Source organism: Anneissia japonica, unplaced genomic scaffold (genome assembly GCF_011630105.1).
Source record: "Anneissia japonica isolate Jap-2015-1 unplaced genomic scaffold, ASM1163010v1 scaffold26_len2425191_cov177, whole genome shotgun sequence".
Taxonomy (NCBI): Eukaryota; Metazoa; Echinodermata; class Crinoidea; order Comatulida; family Comatulidae; genus Anneissia; species Anneissia japonica.
The window spans coordinates 747,268-767,064 of record NW_022685220.1 but is presented as its reverse complement, the minus strand read 5'-3'; the positions used below and the strand labels follow the sequence as shown (position 1 = coordinate 767,064).

General features: G+C 34.0%; 1 protein-coding gene and 1 non-coding gene across 2 annotated transcripts in view; both read right to left on the bottom strand.

The window, feature by feature from the left end:
• The window catches only part of LOC117108799 (lon protease homolog, mitochondrial-like), a 40,733-nt gene that overhangs the window by 6,820 nt on the left and 14,116 nt on the right, over positions 1-19,797 (bottom strand). The window contains exons 8-19 of the mRNA XM_033250948.1: positions 18,870-19,001; positions 18,253-18,341; positions 13,959-14,097; positions 11,904-12,026; positions 11,266-11,321; positions 7,181-7,268; positions 6,759-6,881; positions 5,134-5,250; positions 4,022-4,162; positions 3,573-3,738; positions 2,851-3,065; positions 1,552-1,716 (exon numbers count right to left, since the gene is read on the bottom strand). Of these exons, the coding sequence (XP_033106839.1) occupies positions 1,552-1,716; positions 2,851-3,065; positions 3,573-3,738; positions 4,022-4,162; positions 5,134-5,250; positions 6,759-6,881; positions 7,181-7,268; positions 11,266-11,321; positions 11,904-12,026; positions 13,959-14,097; positions 18,253-18,341; positions 18,870-19,001 (1,554 nt within the window). The remainder of the gene's footprint in view (positions 1-1,551; positions 1,717-2,850; positions 3,066-3,572; positions 3,739-4,021; positions 4,163-5,133; positions 5,251-6,758; positions 6,882-7,180; positions 7,269-11,265; positions 11,322-11,903; positions 12,027-13,958; positions 14,098-18,252; positions 18,342-18,869; positions 19,002-19,797) is intronic.
• Positions 11,482-11,601, bottom strand: LOC117109436. Its single transcript, XR_004445526.1, has one exon. It is a non-coding gene; the product is annotated as a small nucleolar RNA SNORD67 (small nucleolar RNA).

Below are 19,797 nucleotides of genomic sequence, written 5' to 3'. Positions count from 1 at the left end.
CTTTATAGGCCTATATTACTACTAGTTTAACGAACGCCGTTTGTGTGAACACTTTGGAATTTTAGTCCATGGGTTAGCTTACGCCGTGTGTGTGAACATAGCATAAGTGTAACCTTCATTTAATAAAACCAATTATAAAACTACAGTATAATTTTATATGTTTTAATAATTTTATTTATTCTTTCATATGAAAGATAGATGGACTGAATAAGAATCTATTGCAGATGCCAGGTTTCATCACAGCAGTTATTTATTAACTAATTATGCTGTTAAATGTAATTCCCCATATAATATGTTGATACTAGTTTGATCCTTAATCATAAAAAGGAAGGGAAGGAAGGAAAAGAGCAAAAATGCTGCAAATATTCAAAATTATCCAAGGTTTTGATAAGTTTTAGCTTAGCGACTTTTTAAAGAGAAATGAAGGTACATCCACTAAAGTCAACAATGGAAAATTCAAGAATGAAATCAAATTCTCGACAAAATGCATTTTTATTTAGAACAATTAATTCTTGGAACGCTTTACCAAACTCAATTGTGGACTCTCTCACAATTAACCAATTCAAAAACCGTCTACAAAAGCACTGGTCTAACCACCCGCTAAAGTTCAACCGTATGCACCTAAAGAAATGTCAAGAGAAACACATAAGCTACATGATAGCTTCACATCTCTATATCCAGGTAGATCCAGGTAGGTAGATACATATTCTTTATTGATATTCACCTTAACATAAAGGTATAATTAAGACAGAAAGACAAACTACAGAATTACAAAGCAAAACCACACAAAGTAAATATCAAATAACAAGATTCGTAAAGTAAACCATATAGCAACAGTTTTGAGGTATGCTTAACACGCTGCGCCACAAACCCCCACGATAATTGTCAGTCGACGACGACTGTTGGCTACATTGCTCATTATTTTACTCCTTTTTTCTCTGCCCCTTGGATAGGTCTGGCATAGGTTGGCCTTAAAAGACAACACAATCTCGTGCAAACTTGTCTTGTCACACGAGTCACACAAGCTCTTGCCGCCGCTGAACAACAGACAACTAGCTGTGTTTCAGAAAAGCATTGGTAAGGCGACAGAAAGTTCACTGGAAAATACCTAATGAATTATTCGTTAAAATCTTTGCGGATGTGTAGACTCTTAAACTGGCTACTAGAAAAATGCATGCAAGTCGGCAAATATATTTTTAATTGCTCTGGATTCTGTGAAATGCCCTATTCATTATTTCAACTGAATTTTTAAGGTTTTTTTTTTTTTTTTCGATTTTTTGACTGATAGTATATCTTTATTAATTATGGATTTCAGCCTTACCATTTAGAAAAACCAAAATGCATGAGACAACTGATGAATGGTACACAAAAATAGTTTCTTGAAGTAAGAAGACTATTATACACGTTGACAACAAAAATACATTATTTTGTTTAAATTTTTAGTTTTTATATATAATATTTTATAATATATATATATTTGTGTAAATGCTATCATTACAGCCTTAGTTGCCATTTTAGTTGTAAATAAAAAATAGGAAATTACTAACTTACAGCAATTGTTTTCTCTTTAATACCTCCAACTGGTAACACCTTGCCCGTTAACGATACTTCCCCAGTCATTGCAACGTTCTGTCGGATTGGTTTTCGTTTTGCTAACGAGAGAAGAGCTGTTACTATCGTGCACCCAGCACTTGGACCATCTTTTGGAGTTGCACCCTGATAAGATTATACCAAGGCAAGTCAACAATGGGAAGCACATCTCTGCTTGCGAACAAAGCACATGCGTACAGTCCTTTGATCTTAACTGTGGCATCGACATCTATCTATGTGTGCCATACATTTAATAGTGTTAGTTACTATTTTATTAATTTTGGGTACTTCGCAATGTCTGTTACATCTGATTTCATTTGACCACATAATTTGTAAAATGTTTATATAAATTACAATTTATTCATGAAAATTGACCAACAAAATGAAAAGTTATAGAATTTACGATTTTCATAAAATTTCTCATTCTTATATAACAATAAACTGTTATTTTGAAAATTTATTTTTTCTGCAAAGTGAGTCTCATGAACCACTGGACACCACCTCATATAATGTTAGTGTAAAAAATCATTAGGACTTTGTAATCATGGCACGATATACGATTATCATGGCAACTGACACGTGCGTGGTTAATTTTGTCACACGCCGATGGTGAATTATGGTTTGGTTTCTATGATTTTTGTGACGATCATGGCACGGTAAACTCAGTCAAGCGTGTATGGCGCGCAATATGTAGAATGTCGATGCCAGACTTATAACCTTTGATGTCTTGAGATGTGCGTCATGTTGTTAAATTGCCTTATGTCAAATAAAAAAAGCATAACAATAAAAAGCAATCAAATATATTCAAAAACTATTATGTATATTGATGATAAATTTAGATAAGATACTATCATTATATTTATTTCAAATTTGCATACTATTCTGACCACGTTTTTACCTCTTAGCAATTCAAGCAATTCATAAATGGCACTCAATCAAAACTATTTATTTTTTATTTATTTACTTTATATAGCACCTTTCTTTATATGGAGTGATTTCTTCTCAGATCATTTGGGCCACATTCTTAAGTGTTGCAGTTGTAATCAGCACAGAAGTAGGGAAAAGCAATGTATATAAAGTACCTAGCACAAGGACACAAGCAAAATGCACAAGGGCTTAATCAAACTGATCAAACACTTCTGCATTGCACAAACACTCTGTTGCACACGAAATACAGGTTCCATGACTATTAACTAGTTTTAAATCATTGACTGAGACCAACAGCCTCATATCTTATCTAATGAACGCTGCTGGCCTTACCTCTGGTACGTGTACATGAATATGAGACTGTTGAAGAACTCTGTTCCCTGGTTCCTTGGTTTGTAAAAACGCTTTAGCAAATGTGTATGCGATATGAGCACTTTCTTTCATCACATCCCCTAAATTGCCAGTAAGCTCCATTGAGCCCATGCTCTCAGAATTGTCCTGGTCTTCTAAGCGTTTTGTTATTGTTTCAATATAAAGTGTAGATCCACCTAAAGAACAAAATAAAATACAACTTCTTTAATTTGCTGTGGCAGATCCAGGAATTCTAAATAGAGGGGGCCAGGGAGGGATTTTCACAGATGGAGAGTCTAGACCACAGCAGCCCCACCATGGTTGCGGCTGCGGTAAGAAACGTTAGGATTATGGCCGTTTTTATGGCTGAAAACGGCACTCTCAGACCTAAAATTGATTATAATTTCCCTTTTTTTCTCTATTTTTTCTTATTTTGAAACATTTGGTGGGGGGAGGGGGAGACGCCAGGCAGGCTGGCCTGGCTCCCTCCCCTTTGAATCTGCCACTGATTCGTTCAAAAATTTTATTAATAGAAACCTAAATCCTACAATTATATTTTGCATCATTTAAATTAAATAATACTGCTCAAACTTTTGATAGAAAAAACAAGACTTTTATATCTAACAAAAATCTAAACTTATTAAAAATGAATATTTTACAAAATGTTATTATCACTGACAAGAATTTGAGAAAGCTCCACTCACCCATTGATGTCCATGCGAGGCCCATGACAACTCCAACTGGTGTTTTGTCAAACATTTTATCACTTGTGAAAATTGGTTTTCCAACAAAGTCCTGCAAATTATCCTTAGCAATGACAAGGTTACTCTTGCCATCATTTACAATCTTAAATGCTGCTTTTCTAAATATCTGGAAATATTTGAAAAAAGAAAAAAATTAAGTCAATGGTTACGAAAAAAAATGCAATGGATATACCATTATTCCTGGCTACAGTCTGTATTTCAACATTCATATAAATAAATGCTTTTTCATTCAAATACAATTTTTTTGCTAATGTACAGTATGTGCAAGATACTAACATACCTATGTATGTTATTGAAGCACATGCTTAGGTATTGCTGCTTGCTGAAGGACAAAAGCACAGCGACGGGTTGAACCCCCAAATAAAGGCTGATGAACACCAGCGTCATACCTTTTCAATCTGTTTCTGTAAATGACGTACTCCACTTTCACGGCAATATTCTTTAATTAAAACATTTAGAGCTTCCGTTGAGACGTTCACTTCTTCTTCTTTAATACCAGTTTGATCTCTTACTTGTGGTAGTAGATATTTCTGTTTGAATTAACATAATAAAAATGTAACTATAATACTTTTTTTTTCCAATCTAATTTTAAAGCAAGTGACTGCACTACACACAGGAAAAATGTACAGTAATGCTCTATAAACACAAGACTTAAAATTAAGTGGAGTTGTTTTTATTAAAAAGAAAAATTCTCTCAGAATTTGAACCTAGGACCCTGGGACTGAGGCAACCATCTTAATAGCCATGTCACAACTTCACTCTAACAAATGAAAAAATATTGCAGACCTTCATATATCTGCAGCCACTACAAGAGTCTTTGATATTTCATTTATTTCGTCACTTGATATATGTGGCAAAGACAAGCCAAACAGTCACTCGTCGCAAATCGTGTTTCAGAGAAAATGGCCAAAACATGCTGGAATGTCAAATTTAAAAAAATCTATTTTATTGCACTAAACTAACCTTTATATATCTACACATCATTCTATGCTGTTATTTTCCCCATTTTCAATGTTAAAACAATGCCTGAAATCATAAACTTTGACGGCTAATTTCTTACATATTGTTCTTTAAACAGCTGTGTGGTTAAACGCTTGTAAATTCATAAGGAAATGTCCGATTTGAATGATTTTTTATACCATTTTATAGCTATTATTTTACTCTCTAACACTGTATTAATAACTCATCAGAAAATGCTGGTGCGGAGCCAAAATTTTCACTGTGGGGTTATCTCAGGTAGAACCCCCAACATGCAAAATATTGGGCGATTTGAAGGGGGTCGGGCAAAAAAGTGTGTTGGATTCATATGGAATGACTCATTGGGGGATTTAATAGGAATGATGTTTTGCCCTACCTGATGTGTTATCATACAGAATGACAACCTCCAGATAACTAGCCTAGTGTCTTAACCACTAGACCACCGAGCACTTAGTAGCAAGTACTGAACCTGATCCCAAAGTAGCAGCGAGTACGGTAATGCTCTCTCTTGTTCTTTACTCACCTCTGCAATAGAAACTTTTTCTTCAGCGACGTAGCCAGACACATCGATCATCTCCATCCGATCTCTCAATGGGTCTGGAATCGTGTCAATAACATTTGCAGTACAAATAAAAAGCACCTTTAAAGAAAAAAAACCCCAAATTTAATGGTTTTGAGTATGATGTAAATCACAATACAGATTGGTATGACTCACCTCTACGTCCATCCATAATTGCGTATATGAAAATACATGTTTCAATCAAAATAATTGTTGGATGACCCAGACCTCTGCGAGGGCCATCGTTCTTATGCGCCATTGGTAAAATATTACACTACAATATTTGAAATGACGTCAATATGGAAACTGAAAAACCAGGGAACTTAGTTGAAGTGTGTGGCGCAGCGTGTAAGGTGTTGGACTTCTGATTTTTACTTACATTTACCTCTCTCCACCCAGGAGTATAAATGGGTACCTGGTAGGATAGTATGGCATTGAATGTATCAGTCGTGCGCGTACGAGCAGCAATGACCAGAGATACTCACAAGGGAGCAGAGGAAGTTGCACAACGTGCGGGTCTTCCAACTTAGTATCCAGTGACCAGGGAAATAATGATGCCAGCGCCTTGTATAATCGACTAGTATGACCTGCAGATTGCGATAGGTGCTATATAAATTGTGATTCTAAAAAAAAAAAAAATTGAGGGACCCATAGCTGTGTGGATCATAATGTCATAGTGCAGTAAATTAATGCATTGTGAATGCTCTCAAAGCTGATAGACCACACCCGAGCAGTGGTAGCGGCAGCCAGGGTCCCCACCCGGCGTCCGATGCCACAAGGTCGTTCAATATTTTATAAGTTTTCATGCGAAGGACAGGGTTCGGCCACAAAGATGTCTGTTACCACCTCCTCCAGTGGGGTTCCGCATCCCGATCTCTTTCGTCCAATGCCACAAGGTTATTGAATAAAAAGAAAAAAAAAATTTGGTCTGGCACCCGGTCATCAAATTTCTGAGGGCCAATGCTATAATATAATACCGTAATAGAATAATTCTAGGCCCAATTCGCATCATACACACTCATCGGACCTAGGCCTCGTGGTAGGTCTAAACCTAAAGACAAAGAGTATGCAATGTAACCATCTAATTTATTTTCAAATCCTCATTCTTGAAAGTGAAATTCTATATTTTGGAAATTTTGCATGAAATCTGTCAACCACGTTGTCATGGTCGAGGTTGCTTCACTTATCACGATGTATTCCAACCATCATGAGGCTATCTAAATGAGCATTTGTCATAACAGAACGCAAATTATTTTAATTTAGTCCCATTGAATTATTATTATTATTATCATTATTATTATTATTATTATTATTGTTATTGTGGTTGTTGTTGTGATGAAAAGTCAACACAACCGATATGGTGGCTAACGAATATTACATGTAAGAGTTAAGACTTCCCTTAACATTCAACAATATACTGTACATCGCCACCTTTCCCCACCCATTCAACACCGCAAGGAGCACGGGTATACGCTAGTTACAATTATTATTACAATTGTAGCCCCTGCTATGGGGTCTACAGATGTAAAATTAGCACTGTAAATAGATCAGTGGATTAAAGCTTTTGAAAATCAAAACAAGATACAAACCTTTGAAAGGTCAACGGGTACATCAAGGTAGTGGTCAAGGAAATTTGCATTTTGTTCAGGGTCCAACAGCTCCAGCAGTGCAGATGATGGGTCTCCTTGGTATCCCCTTCCCATCTTGTCTACCTGAATTAAAAAACAACATACAGTACTATGGTATTGAAGGCCCTTTTTTAAAATTGAATAGTCCAGCGCATTTTTAACCAATCAAAAGATATCGTATCCTAGGCATTGTGCAATGGAGCAAAATGGATGGAATGAAAATGCATGGATGGAAGTAAAAATGCACAGTGGAACTAAATTTCCATGATGAGTGATGAAATGGTGTAAATAACCAATGTCACATGATACAAAATCCACCAATCAAATGACAAGGATCTATTTAGGCGTGTTATAAAATACACTTACAAATTAAACAAACTTACCTCATCAATTAATATCAAGGGATTTTCAGTTTTCACCTTTTTTAAACATTGGATAATTTTTCCTGGCATCGCTCCAACATATGTTCGCCTGAAAATAATTTGAAAATGGATTATTACTGCGTAAACAAAATACTGATCGACATTACCATCCCAGTCAGTGTTATAACTATTTTTCATTCTGCTCGATGCCAGGTCCTCCTTTATTATTATACTAGCAGTTTCTAACAGAAAATAAAATGCTGCGAGTATGCAATTCATGTAAATACTAATAGATACTTCAGTACATAAAAGGTTGTACTGATTTTTAGTTTTAGTACTAAAGGTTGGTATGATTTGGTGACTTATAAGAATGGGTTTCAAAAGTTTTGCTTACAATGCTACAAAACAACATTATAATACATACATAATACTAAGAGACATGTTAGTAGTAAATCTTGTTTTATTTTAACCAGAATATTCTTCACATTATTTAAATATGTTTAAAAAAAGTGTTATCCACAAGAGCTTTCATAGTATTTAATTCTGTTTTAACAAAAAAATATTTAAAACTTTTTAATATTTTCTCAATATTTAAAACTGTTTGAAAAAAGTGGCTAAATGAAGAACATGCCTTAAAGAAAAAAGATCTGTTTAAAAAAAATGGTTTATGCATATCGTGCTTCTCAGTATTAAAATCTTTAAAATAAAATAATGCTTTATCTACAATATCATTTTCATTTTTTAAATAAATGCTTTATGCACATGCTTTTCAGTATTTAAATAAATGCTTTATCAATAATATGGTTTTTAATATTTATACTTGTTTAAATAATGCAGTATTGAAACCGGTTTCAAAATAGTATCTTTATCAGGTAAATGACCTAATCTCAGATCATTTCGTCATTGGCCGATGTCATCCGATGAGGTGCACCCTCTGTTGGTATTTGAGGTCTTTTCCGCGGGGTCCTCTGTTCAAGCTGCAAACCCACAATATACAGGTGCAACCACCAACAACCTGCAAACAAATGTACATGTGTAAATTAACATAAGATTGAAGCGCAATATTTGTTACCAAATTCACACATAAAACCTGTTTTACTAACATATATATTCAATATAATTATCGATTACTATTATTATATTCGATATTTTATTAGATGTTCGTTTATTAGTAAGATATTTGGAGATTAAAATATACACCTACCTCCTAAGTATAATCATGGAAAAAAATATTATCACAAAATATTTTCACAAAATTACAATATGGCGTCTATGATGAGCCTGTTGCCATATACAGACATCAAAATAATCTGGCAATTTCTAATTATTATCAAATAGAAAAATAACGCTGTTCGTTTAGACACCTCGCCATAACTTAACCTAAGCCTAGATCTAACCTAGGTAGAGAAGCTAATGGAATACCTAATATTAGGTTAGACCTAGGCCTAGCCTCAAATTGAAAGACTAGCGTCATCCCACCAAGGCCTAAATAAATTATAAAAAAGCACAAATATAGCTGCACTAAAAATCTCACAAACAGGACACAATGACACTGATCTAAACATCAATAAAATTATCATGACCTTAACACTTCTAAGACCTGACATAATAAATGTTTGAAAATGGAATACTTACCGATTCAATTCTAACTCTAAACGAACACATCCGACACCGTCAAGCTCTAAACTGACAATGACCTCGATTGAAATTCTCTCAAGAGTACTGTGGGAACCTACTTGTGGGAACGTTTCTCATTCAATTTACTGTTACTAGACAACTTGTAGTACTGCAATTAATGGTAATTTTTAATATTCACCATACTTTACACAATATTTCGCATGGCACAGCAGCAGGTTTTGAGTCTGCACGTACTTGAAGAGTTAAGGCATATAGTAGCACCACCAGAAGTCAAATTGAGCCACTAGCAGTTGCAGAAATCAAAAATGACCAGCAAAATGGCCACTAAATTTTAATATTGACCATAACTCCCATTTACCGAGAAATACATTTTCGCCTGAATCACTATTTTCTGAAGTGGAAGCCATAGTCACAATTACCATTTGCTATTGCTTTATGAAAACTTTTCTACCAACTTTTCTCCAAGTTTATCATTTGTTCGTTTCTACTAGTATTGGTGTATTCTCCAAGTCTCAATGTTGGCTAGGTTAAAAAAAAGTACTTGACTCCAAAATGTCAAACAATTGTTGGAAAATACACCAATACCAGTAGAGCCAATCATCAAATGAGTCTCCTGTCTCACAAAGACATCTTTAGTTCGATTTTGTGGGGCAAGACATTCATTTGATGGTAGGTTCTACTGCCATTAGTGTAATCTCCAACAGTCGTAATGTTGGGTTTTCTAAAATGGTACTTAATTATTTCCAGTGTCAAACAGGGTCCCAGCAGTCAACCAAACTATGGTAGATTTTGTTACATCTTCTTTGCCAAAGGCTCTCATTCATTATCTGGTGATAGGTTCTACCAGTATTGCTGTATTCTCCAACAGTTACCAAGTTGGGTTGTGGAAAATGGTACATGACTCCCAAAGTCAATTAGGGTAGTCCACCAAACTAGTTTCTCTTATAAGTCATCTGATTTTTTTTTTTTTTTTTTTTTGTGTTGTGCAAAATGGTACTTAACTACCAACATCACATCACATCACTGAACTCTTATGACATACCTCACAAACCATACTGTAACCGTTGTCCAATGTGGAATAGCATAGAAGTTATTTTAAATTTCAAAATGTGGCAACCATTTTGGTGGGTACCTTGGATTTTTGCAAGTAGCTGAATTTGACTTTTGGTGGTGCAACTATATGCTCCTAAAAATAACATCTCAAATTGCCAACAAAAAAAGACTTCTATGGAATACTGAGGATGTGAATGGTCAATATTTACATTTAGCAGCCATTTTGGCAGCCATCTTGGAGTTCTGCAACAGCTAATGACTAAAATTGTCTTTTGATGGCGCTACTGTGTGCCCCTAACATCTCAAATCACAGAAAAAAAAAACCCTGTTCTATATGGAATATTAAGGGAGCAATATAACAATTTGGCGGACTTTGGTGGCCATCTTGGATTTCCGAGACCACTAATGGCTGAAATTACTTCTGATAATGCCACTGTATGCCCCTATCTATAGACTTAAAAAAAGCCACTATTCTATATAGAATATTATTATCTTTACTAAAGTCGGTTTTCATGGCGGAAATTACGTAACCATTTTGTTTATACAACACGTTTTAGTTTTCTTTCTCACCATCGAGACAATATATTTTCACATGAATTCTGGTAATGATGACACAAGGAGGATACGGTTGTGCGGTGAGAAAGCGAATGCTTTCGGTTGTGCTAATGGCGCAACGAACGAGTGAGCGAACGAGGACAACGGTAGGCCCAGAAGAGTGGAGAGGCTTAGGTCCAATATCCCATTACAAAATCATTACAAAACAAGTAATTTCATCACTTCACATGTTTATAGACGTTTTAGCTTGTAGGCCTAGGACATGAACAAAAGGACTAATCATTTTGAAAGTTTGCGGGTGATACGATCTAGCTTTGCACTGGTTTGACCTGGAGGTCACATTTCACTTGATAATCGATTTTTGTGTTGCAGTTAAATAGTGCACAGCCAAAATTGGTTATCTGCCATTCAAACACATCAATTGTTTTTAATCAATATTTTTTTAACTGGTCCCGTTTCTACTGCAAGAAAAAAAGCAATTTTTAATCAATTTTTTTTCTATCTAGTAAAAACAGGCCCATAGGTTAGTCATCATGAGGTATTTTTATATGGGGTGCCATACGCAGCAAAAGTCCATGTTAAAATCTAATAACAGTTACAATTCGAGCGCAATTTGTTCAAAAAAAATTTTTTTTTTCACTTGCCCATGCCCATTTTAATTGCTTACTAGTACTGTAGAATCATCATCATCCTTATGACCATAGTAATCATCATCACTATTACCATAAACATTATCAATTTAATATTCATCACCATAACCAATACCACCAACATCACCATATACTACATTAATCATCAACGCAATCATTTCCACAAAATTCTACTCAATACATTCCAAATCACATAAAAATAAAACTTACCTATGACCTTTAATTTCAGCAACATCAGTCATGCCACCCACACTGAATCGAAAATACTAGGGAGAAAATAATTATTTTTAAAACTGAAAATAAATCCACAAATTTTCTTTAAAAACATCTACATTATGATACAAAAAAATAAAAAAAATTACTATACAACAATCTAGTTAAAAATCTTGAATAATACATTTCATATTAATTTACTTGTTGTCACATGTGGTCTCAGATGGCCCCTGTGCACTTGGAGATGTCATTCATCTTATCCATGTGATTGGACAGTTCATGAGGACAAGCACACACTGTGCACTTATCCCAGGGTGCAGCTCATCACTGACAACAGTATTCTTGGCAACAAAATGAATAATTTAAAAAATCATTAAGCAGAAAAGACTTCATGGGGGGGGGGGGGGTAGTAAATTTACTTCTCAAATACAAGAATACGGTAGTATACTTATAATATAGTGCCCTGATTTTCATTTATAAATCTGAATATTATTTAGTTGTTGAAGAATATAAAAGAAATATTCACAAAATACACGTCAATTATGTATGTTTATTATGTGTGAAAGATTTACCAGTGAAAATAACATTCGATTATCTGAGCAAAAGTTTGAGTAATAAATATATTAATCTGTTACCTCTCTATTTAATGCTCTTGCGATGGACCGTGCAATACTTGTTTTACCAACCCCAGGTGGACCGTAAAAACATAATATCTTGCCCTGCGTTGACCCCTTCAGTTCACTGACAGCAATAAACTCCTATAAACTCAGAAAAATGAACTTAATATTCAATTAAATGAAAAAGAATCAGAATCAAATTTATTGTCCTCACAGAAATTACATTTTTTATTTGAAGTTGTGACATAATACAAAGATACTATAACCTATTTTATAGACACAACAAATTACAGAGCATACATTTAATGTTAATAATTATAAATACTTAGTCTTTTTGCATAAAGATACAAAACGGTATAAAAGAGTTAAAGAATCGTGATGTTCCACACATTGATGTTTTTAGAGGGCATCTAGATCTTAAATACTGTATTGATATTCCCAGTGGCGGCAGGGATTGCCATCTTTGTGTAAATCGAATCTGTTCCATTAAAAAATCTACATGCTTTATTAACAATTACTTGTAATTTGTGCAAATCACCTTTTCTCATACCTCTGAACCATATTAAGCACCTGTATAAAATTTCACTTTGCATGACTGACAATAGAATAGTTTAATAATTTTTACATCTATGTGAAATCTGCATAAAATATAACCTGTTGTTACCTTTGCTTTTGATTGATTTATTTAATATTTAATGAACTTTTCTGTGATGTGTTTTTAACTCAATTTGCGAATTTTATTAATTATTAATGTTAATGTGACCCTAGGCCCTTCTACTTTTTTAATTCAACCGTGGTTTTCTTCCGTCTTTTTACCGTATTTTGTACCTTTACGTAATTACTATTTATTGTGTTTTTAATTATGAAATTGTAACTTTTGAATATTGTAACCTCTTGTAAACTTTATTCTATTTCAATTTGTCTCTTTTTTTTTTCTCGTGTACTATATTTATATATTTATATTCTAATGTATTTTTAATTATTGTGTACAAATCAATGCAACTCAACTTCTTTTGGAAGTTGCGAACATGATTTTAAATAAACTTGAACTTGAACATTACTCATCCCATTTCAGTTTGCTATCTATGGTAAAACCTAAATATTATATTAAGTAACAATTTCAATGTCAACATCATTTATTGTCATCAGACATAATTAAATTTTAGTGAGTTGGCATATAGACATATTAATAAACATTACGTCATAAATCGAATAGTCCAGGAACTGCAGTGTTCACAATTTAATGCTTTTAAAACAATGGATTTGATTGGTCAAATCAAATAGCGTGCCCAAATTTTTCTGCTGTCGTACACATAGTAAAATCTCTGGTAAATGAGAGCATCAATGATGCTGTAGCCCACTCGACAATGGCGTCATTTAACCATTGTTGGTGGTGGGAATTGGTGTGGTTGTGGGGTGTGTTGTTACATATTTTGTACATTGAAACGTTTAACTGAATCAATACTGAATAGAGGTGAATTAATAAAGGTACTACTACCAGGCCATAAGTATTTATTTTAAATGTTTTAACAGACGATAGACTAAAAATTTCACTATAACGGCAATTAATAATGAAACAATATTCATTTTTATCATCTCTAATGATTATATTTATACAGTAGTACATATCATATGTACTACTGTATAAATATAGTAGTACATACGATATGTACTACTGTATAAATTTACTTGTTGATCCAACATTTGTATGTAACAATTTTATCAGATAGAGAGCCAGAAATTACAACTTGTTGTTACCTATAAGCAAGCTACTGATCCAAGAAATAAGTTCAGGGTTAACATCAAGATTGTGTAACTTATGAGGATAAAAGACTGCATTGTATTGAATGCAGACGAAAATTGTCAATGTGTTTCTGAATTAAAAATTTAATGACAATAATAGCCTTTATTCAAAGGCTATAATTTCAAAATTTGTGTAAATCATTAATCCTCAAAAACTATTATAGCAATAATGTCCTAATAAAATAATTAGATAACTAGTAATTCTCATACTAAACTTATAATTTTTTTTTCAATGAATTAATATCAATAGTTATCACGTTGTTTACCTACCAAAATCCTAGTTTTAACATCTTCCATTCCATAGTGATCATTTTCCAGAACCTGGCGTGCCTTCTTAATATCTAAGTTCTCATCACTGAACACACCCCATGGTAAGGTAGTCAACCAATCAAGATAGTTTCTGGTAACACTATGAGAAACAAAATTGAGAATTTTTAATACTATGAACAAGTGCTAATTATGAGTTCCATAAAATGAGGCTTTTTTAATACCTTGTTTAGTGAATCTGCCGCCCGCCAATAATAATTGTGGACATCAATATTTTTTTATCTAAAGCGATCCATCAAAATTTCTTCGCGACCCAATGTTTGGGTCACGACCCATATGTTTCTGTCTGATGTTTGATCACGTAATTTTGTGTTCCGGATACTGAATTTAAGCTAATGTATTAAAATTCAGAATCAACTGAGTCAATTCAATCAGTGGTTTTATTTTTCCACTGATTCAAATACAAAGCCCACAACTAGGTCCTACTACGATAGAACAGCTGATATCAGGCTTACCATAAGCTGACACAGACTTGGAAGTAGCGCATGTGCAAAATATGGTTATGAATAATTCATGAAATTTTAACAAACCTTCCTACAAAAAAAAGATTGCACTCCACCATGCTTGTTTACGGTAAAAAAAATGTTTTGGTCGTTTTTGGTCATTTATTGGCAGTTCCAAGATGATTTAGATGTTTTTGGGGCATACAAAACATTTTTTTTAAATCAGAGGCGAGCCAAAAATCACATTCGGTGGTGAAGCTAAACGATTATATTTTTTTAATTGGCCGTTGTACACAACTTCGTTAGGTCAGAGCCGTTGGGAAATAAAGGTAAATACAATACTGTAGTAAACATCGAATGACAGCCCGAGTTAACGATATGATATAACTGCATAATTATGAATTATAAAGTTAGAAATATTTCATCTACTTGTGTTTGCTGGTATTATTTTCACAATATAAAATTGAAATGCTATCTGCTGGGCTAAATTTAGCTAAGTGTAGATCTAGGCCCCTAGCCTAGTCTAGACTGGTAGTACTAGCATAGAGCCTTGGTTGTGTCCAAGATCAATTTTTTTATGTAAACATTTACATGGAGTATAAGTCGACCACCTAATTTCGCGACCTAAAATTTCTTCAAAAATATATACTTATAATTTTTCGGAAAATCGGTAATAAATACTGGAAATAGGTGGTTACACTTCATGTGTGGCTTGATCTCTATTGTGTCATCACAAGTCCTAGTGTAAACGGCGACAGACCAGAAACGGAAGACCTGGATGACAAATTTTTGCATATAACCTCAAGCAATCATGTTTAATAAATATTTTTTTGAATGTTTTATTGCCTACATCTTTATTATTCATAAAAAATGCAAGATATTACCAGCGGTTCAATTTCACACCAAACAGCGCCTAGATGCAAAATTTCAGCTTCTACACGTCATTTTACTACTAGTTTACAAAGCCGAAATGACCTCTGTGACCCCACTCTTTTCGCTGATGATGATGTTTGCAAAACAAGGTATAAAAAAGTCTAACCTAAGAAAACAAAATTTTATTTTCATTCTTTTTCTGACTTCATCTGACAATCTTAAAAAAAAAAATAAGTTCGCAACACAAGGTATAAAGAAAGTCTTGCCTGATGGACAAAAATATATGCAGAGCTGATGAAAACAGCTCCACTCTGAAGGACGATACCATAACCACTAGGAAACATGTTATATGTATAAATAATGGCAATCTAAAATAGCGAACACAATGGTTCGAGGGAATTTTTGGGGAATATTACATTCCAAAAAAATGTGCTACCCAAATTTGAATGGTATTTCTTGAAAGAGGGGCTAAATACCTGTCTATGTAGCAATTTACAACTTTTTATCTTCGTTATCCCAGAATATATAGCATCGTCAAAACTGTACAAAACTAAAGGAGCCATTACAGGACTAAAAAAAAGGGGTGTGGTACCCAAATTTCAAAAGGTCACAGCTTAAAAATTGCTTGGAAATTGAAACTGAAATTTTGGATTCTTTTTTTTGACACAACAAGGTATTCTTAGAAGTAAAATCCAGGAGGGGTCACAGGGACACTTTCAAATTTCTGGCTGATTTGAGCCTAAAACAACCCTAAATACATTGTGTAATAAAATGCAAGAGGTCGCAGTTTTGAATCCTGTCAGAGGCATTTTGATAATTTTCGGAATTATAAACAAAGAAAAGCAATCTGAAAATATTAAAATGTATGCTCATTGTACAACCAGTTGCTGGTCAAACAGCAACTGGCATGCGATGGGCAAAGGTCAATATAGCATCCTTTAGCATACCAGCAGGTCATGGGTCAAGACCTGCTGGCTATTAGGTTGGATGCACATTAAATATATTTTAGATGCCACAAGTATATTTACTGTACCACTGTACTCTACTTTTTTTGGCAAATGCATTACGATAACATTTAGCAAGCAGTGCAACATAATTCACTGAATATGCTCTCAAGGATAGGCAGACGTGCACTACACTGTGGACTACGGGTCAAGCGCGTAGTGATTTGGAACATTTCATTTATAATTTAGGGTGTTTCCACATATTACAAATTAAACAAGTACCATAAAAACTTTATATGGTATTTCATTCATATTTCAATACAAATATATAATATTCTTTATCAAACTACTGTACCACAACAAGCCTAGCACACACTGTACCTTCACCATCACACTCACACATACAGTAGCCTAACACATTTGAAAATGTACAGTAACCATACAGCTCACGCCGGCAGCGACATCTGAACTGCTCAGAAAACTATGATGTTTTTTACAAACACTGATATTTGTGAGGTCTCACCATGAAATGAGATGCATCGTTGGTGAAATCATAGAGATAATTCACCAAAATAGGTCAAAGGCAACATTTTTTACAAAATTTTGATTTTAATGTTTTTTATAACTTGATACTTATATTTTATGATTGTGTACTTTTTAAGTGAATTTTTTTACTAAAACAGTGTTCTCTTGGCATATTCTGTAATTCTAGTCCTATTATTTGTACAGGTTAGTTTATCTTTGAGGCCGATTTTCTCAAAACCTAGTTCTCATACACCTAAACTTTAAATGCTAACATCTCTAAATCTATTTATCCTAGGGAAGCCATTCAAAGACTAAATTAAAGCTTATAATGTGATCTACCAAAATGTAATATTAACTCATTTTTTGATTTTTTATAACGATGAAACTCATTTTATAGTGAGACCTCACATTTATGAACTACTCATATCATAATATAAATCTTACTGCTTAAAACTTGCTTCATAAGGACCTCTGTCTTTTTCTCTAGCATATGATCACAATCTTAGTGTTTAAAAATATGCATAATGTAGTTACTTTGCCTGGTACAGTACTCAAGAGTGTGCTGTACCAATGTGAGCATCAGATGGTTATGCTTGTAATGCATAAGCATCAGGGAGGAGTTTTTAATGGACTTCATAAATCTGATTGGTCCAATGAAACTAATGAACCAACCAAATCCATGTTTAGATATGATTTAGAATAATAATAAATGATGCTTTCAAATGAACTCTTCCTGTTGAAAAATGACCAAATACTTTCAACTGTAGAGAGGATTATATTAAAGACAGCTAGGCAATTTCGATGTTTACTGTTTTTACGTTGAAAAAAATGCATGTTCATCTCTGATTGAAATCAAAAGTCTGATGAATGTGTTATGAATACAATTATAATTTTATAATTGTTGTAAAGATTATTAAATTCGATTTATTTTATTTTTCTCCCCAAAAAATTTATGATGGTTATATTTATGGGTTTTTGACAACCTTCACTGGTGCGTTATCAAATTATAGCACAAAATGTTATCGTAATTATTGAAAAGGGTTGTGGTATATTATTAGCTTTCCATTGAAGATTAAAACATTTTCCAACTAATTAATGTAATTCAATTCTGGTTTAAAAATGATGGCACACACAAGTCAAATTAACATCATGGGAGGACATAAAGAGTAAAGAACAATTTCATTTATATATAAATTTGATAATTTAAAAGAGGAATACTATGTTTATTTATGCATGTTTAGTTTTTCCAGATTTCACCAAAGGTCTTTTTAAACTTTCAGTTGAAATGTTGGTAACTTTTGTAATCCAATACATTAGTAAGCAATGCAATTATTTGACAGATGTTTGACAGAGACTCTATTATACCTAATGAAAATAATTTACACCATTTTTATTGTAAAAATAATAATTAGAAAAATAATAATTAGACAACCATCATAATATCAATCTAACCTAAATTCTGACGAGTGGTTATCCAAGAAAGACAATTTATTCATCTCTTCGTCAATGACATCCATAACAGCTTTGGGAACATTTTTCCCCTAAATTAAAAAATAAAGAAAATAACATGTACATGATAGATAATAATGATATATTTATGATAAATGTATCTACATATGAGGCTTGCAATCCCACAACCGGCATACTTTCACTAATATTAAACTGAACAATTAGCATAGAATGTGGCAGTATTGCATGCTTTAGTAAAAGGAATCCATCATCTTCTTTCGGGTGGAGGGCCAACCTCACAGCAAATTACTGCTCCCCTAAGGGTCCTGTCGTGTGATGCACAGGCCAAGAAGGCGTGTCATCAAGTCAACAGTAGCAGGGGCTTTGAGATGGACCAGTACACCAGGGTAACCCCCCCCCCACAATCTTCTCGAAAGACATACTGGTTTCTTATTAATATGAATACCGTATATTAAAAAGTAAACTTTGTTGTTTTGGTCACTGCTGGTGGTTTTTCATGGTAAGCCCCATATATTTCAATTCAATGCGCAAGTTTAATTGCTTGGCCTAATGAGGGACCCCATGGAAGCTGATACTTTACATAGCATTTATTTTATTACCTTTAATCTGTCTTTAAACTTTTCTTCAATTGCGTCTTTGTCTTCTTTTTCTAGGCCTAGCTCTTTCTTAATGATTTTTAACTGTTCTTGAAGCATGTACTTCCGATGAGTTGCTTTCACTTTATCTTCCACCTGAGAAAAACAAATTATAAACAAATTTAGCTTATTTATAAATACAGTATTGAATTTATTTGGTGTGAACACCAAGGATAGCCCACAAAAGTCTAGAAGAAGACTTTATTTCCAGTGGGGTCCTCCTGGTGGTGATTGGGCAGTACACCGGGAGACAATCCCCTACTCTTTTCCGAAAAGTGTACTGTGTTCTTTAACATGCACATGGGTCATAAATGCACATGGGTCATAAATGCACACGGGCCCAACAGCTTAAACATCTCATCCGAAAGACGGTGCAATATTGTAACTTGTATTTCAGCCCTTCAGCTGAAACACAAGGAGAGGCAGCGATGGGAATTGAACCGGGGACCTACAGATCTCCACGCACAGTAGTTACCACCAGATTAGTCAACTGAGCTGCTTTATGTACATCGGGGGACAAACCCCTACTCTTTGCATTCTTTAATATGCACTTGGGCCATTTTGCACACGGAACCAACAGCTTAAACATTTCATCTAAAGGATAGTGTTCTTTTGAAACTTGTATTTCAGCCCTCTAGCTGTAACACAAGGAGAGTGTGATGGGAATTGAACCGAGGACCTAAAAATCTCCATGGTTCAGCGCACACACAGTGGCTACCACCAGTTTAGCTGACTGATCTAGCTGCTCACACTAGAGGTAAATTTATATACGGTAGTATAGTATCTAAGGGGTCATCCATTATTTTCATCATTTTCACAAGAGTACAAAACATACTCTTCTTGCTGACACTGTTCAATTGTCGAATTTAAATTGCCTTTAACTTTTTAATCA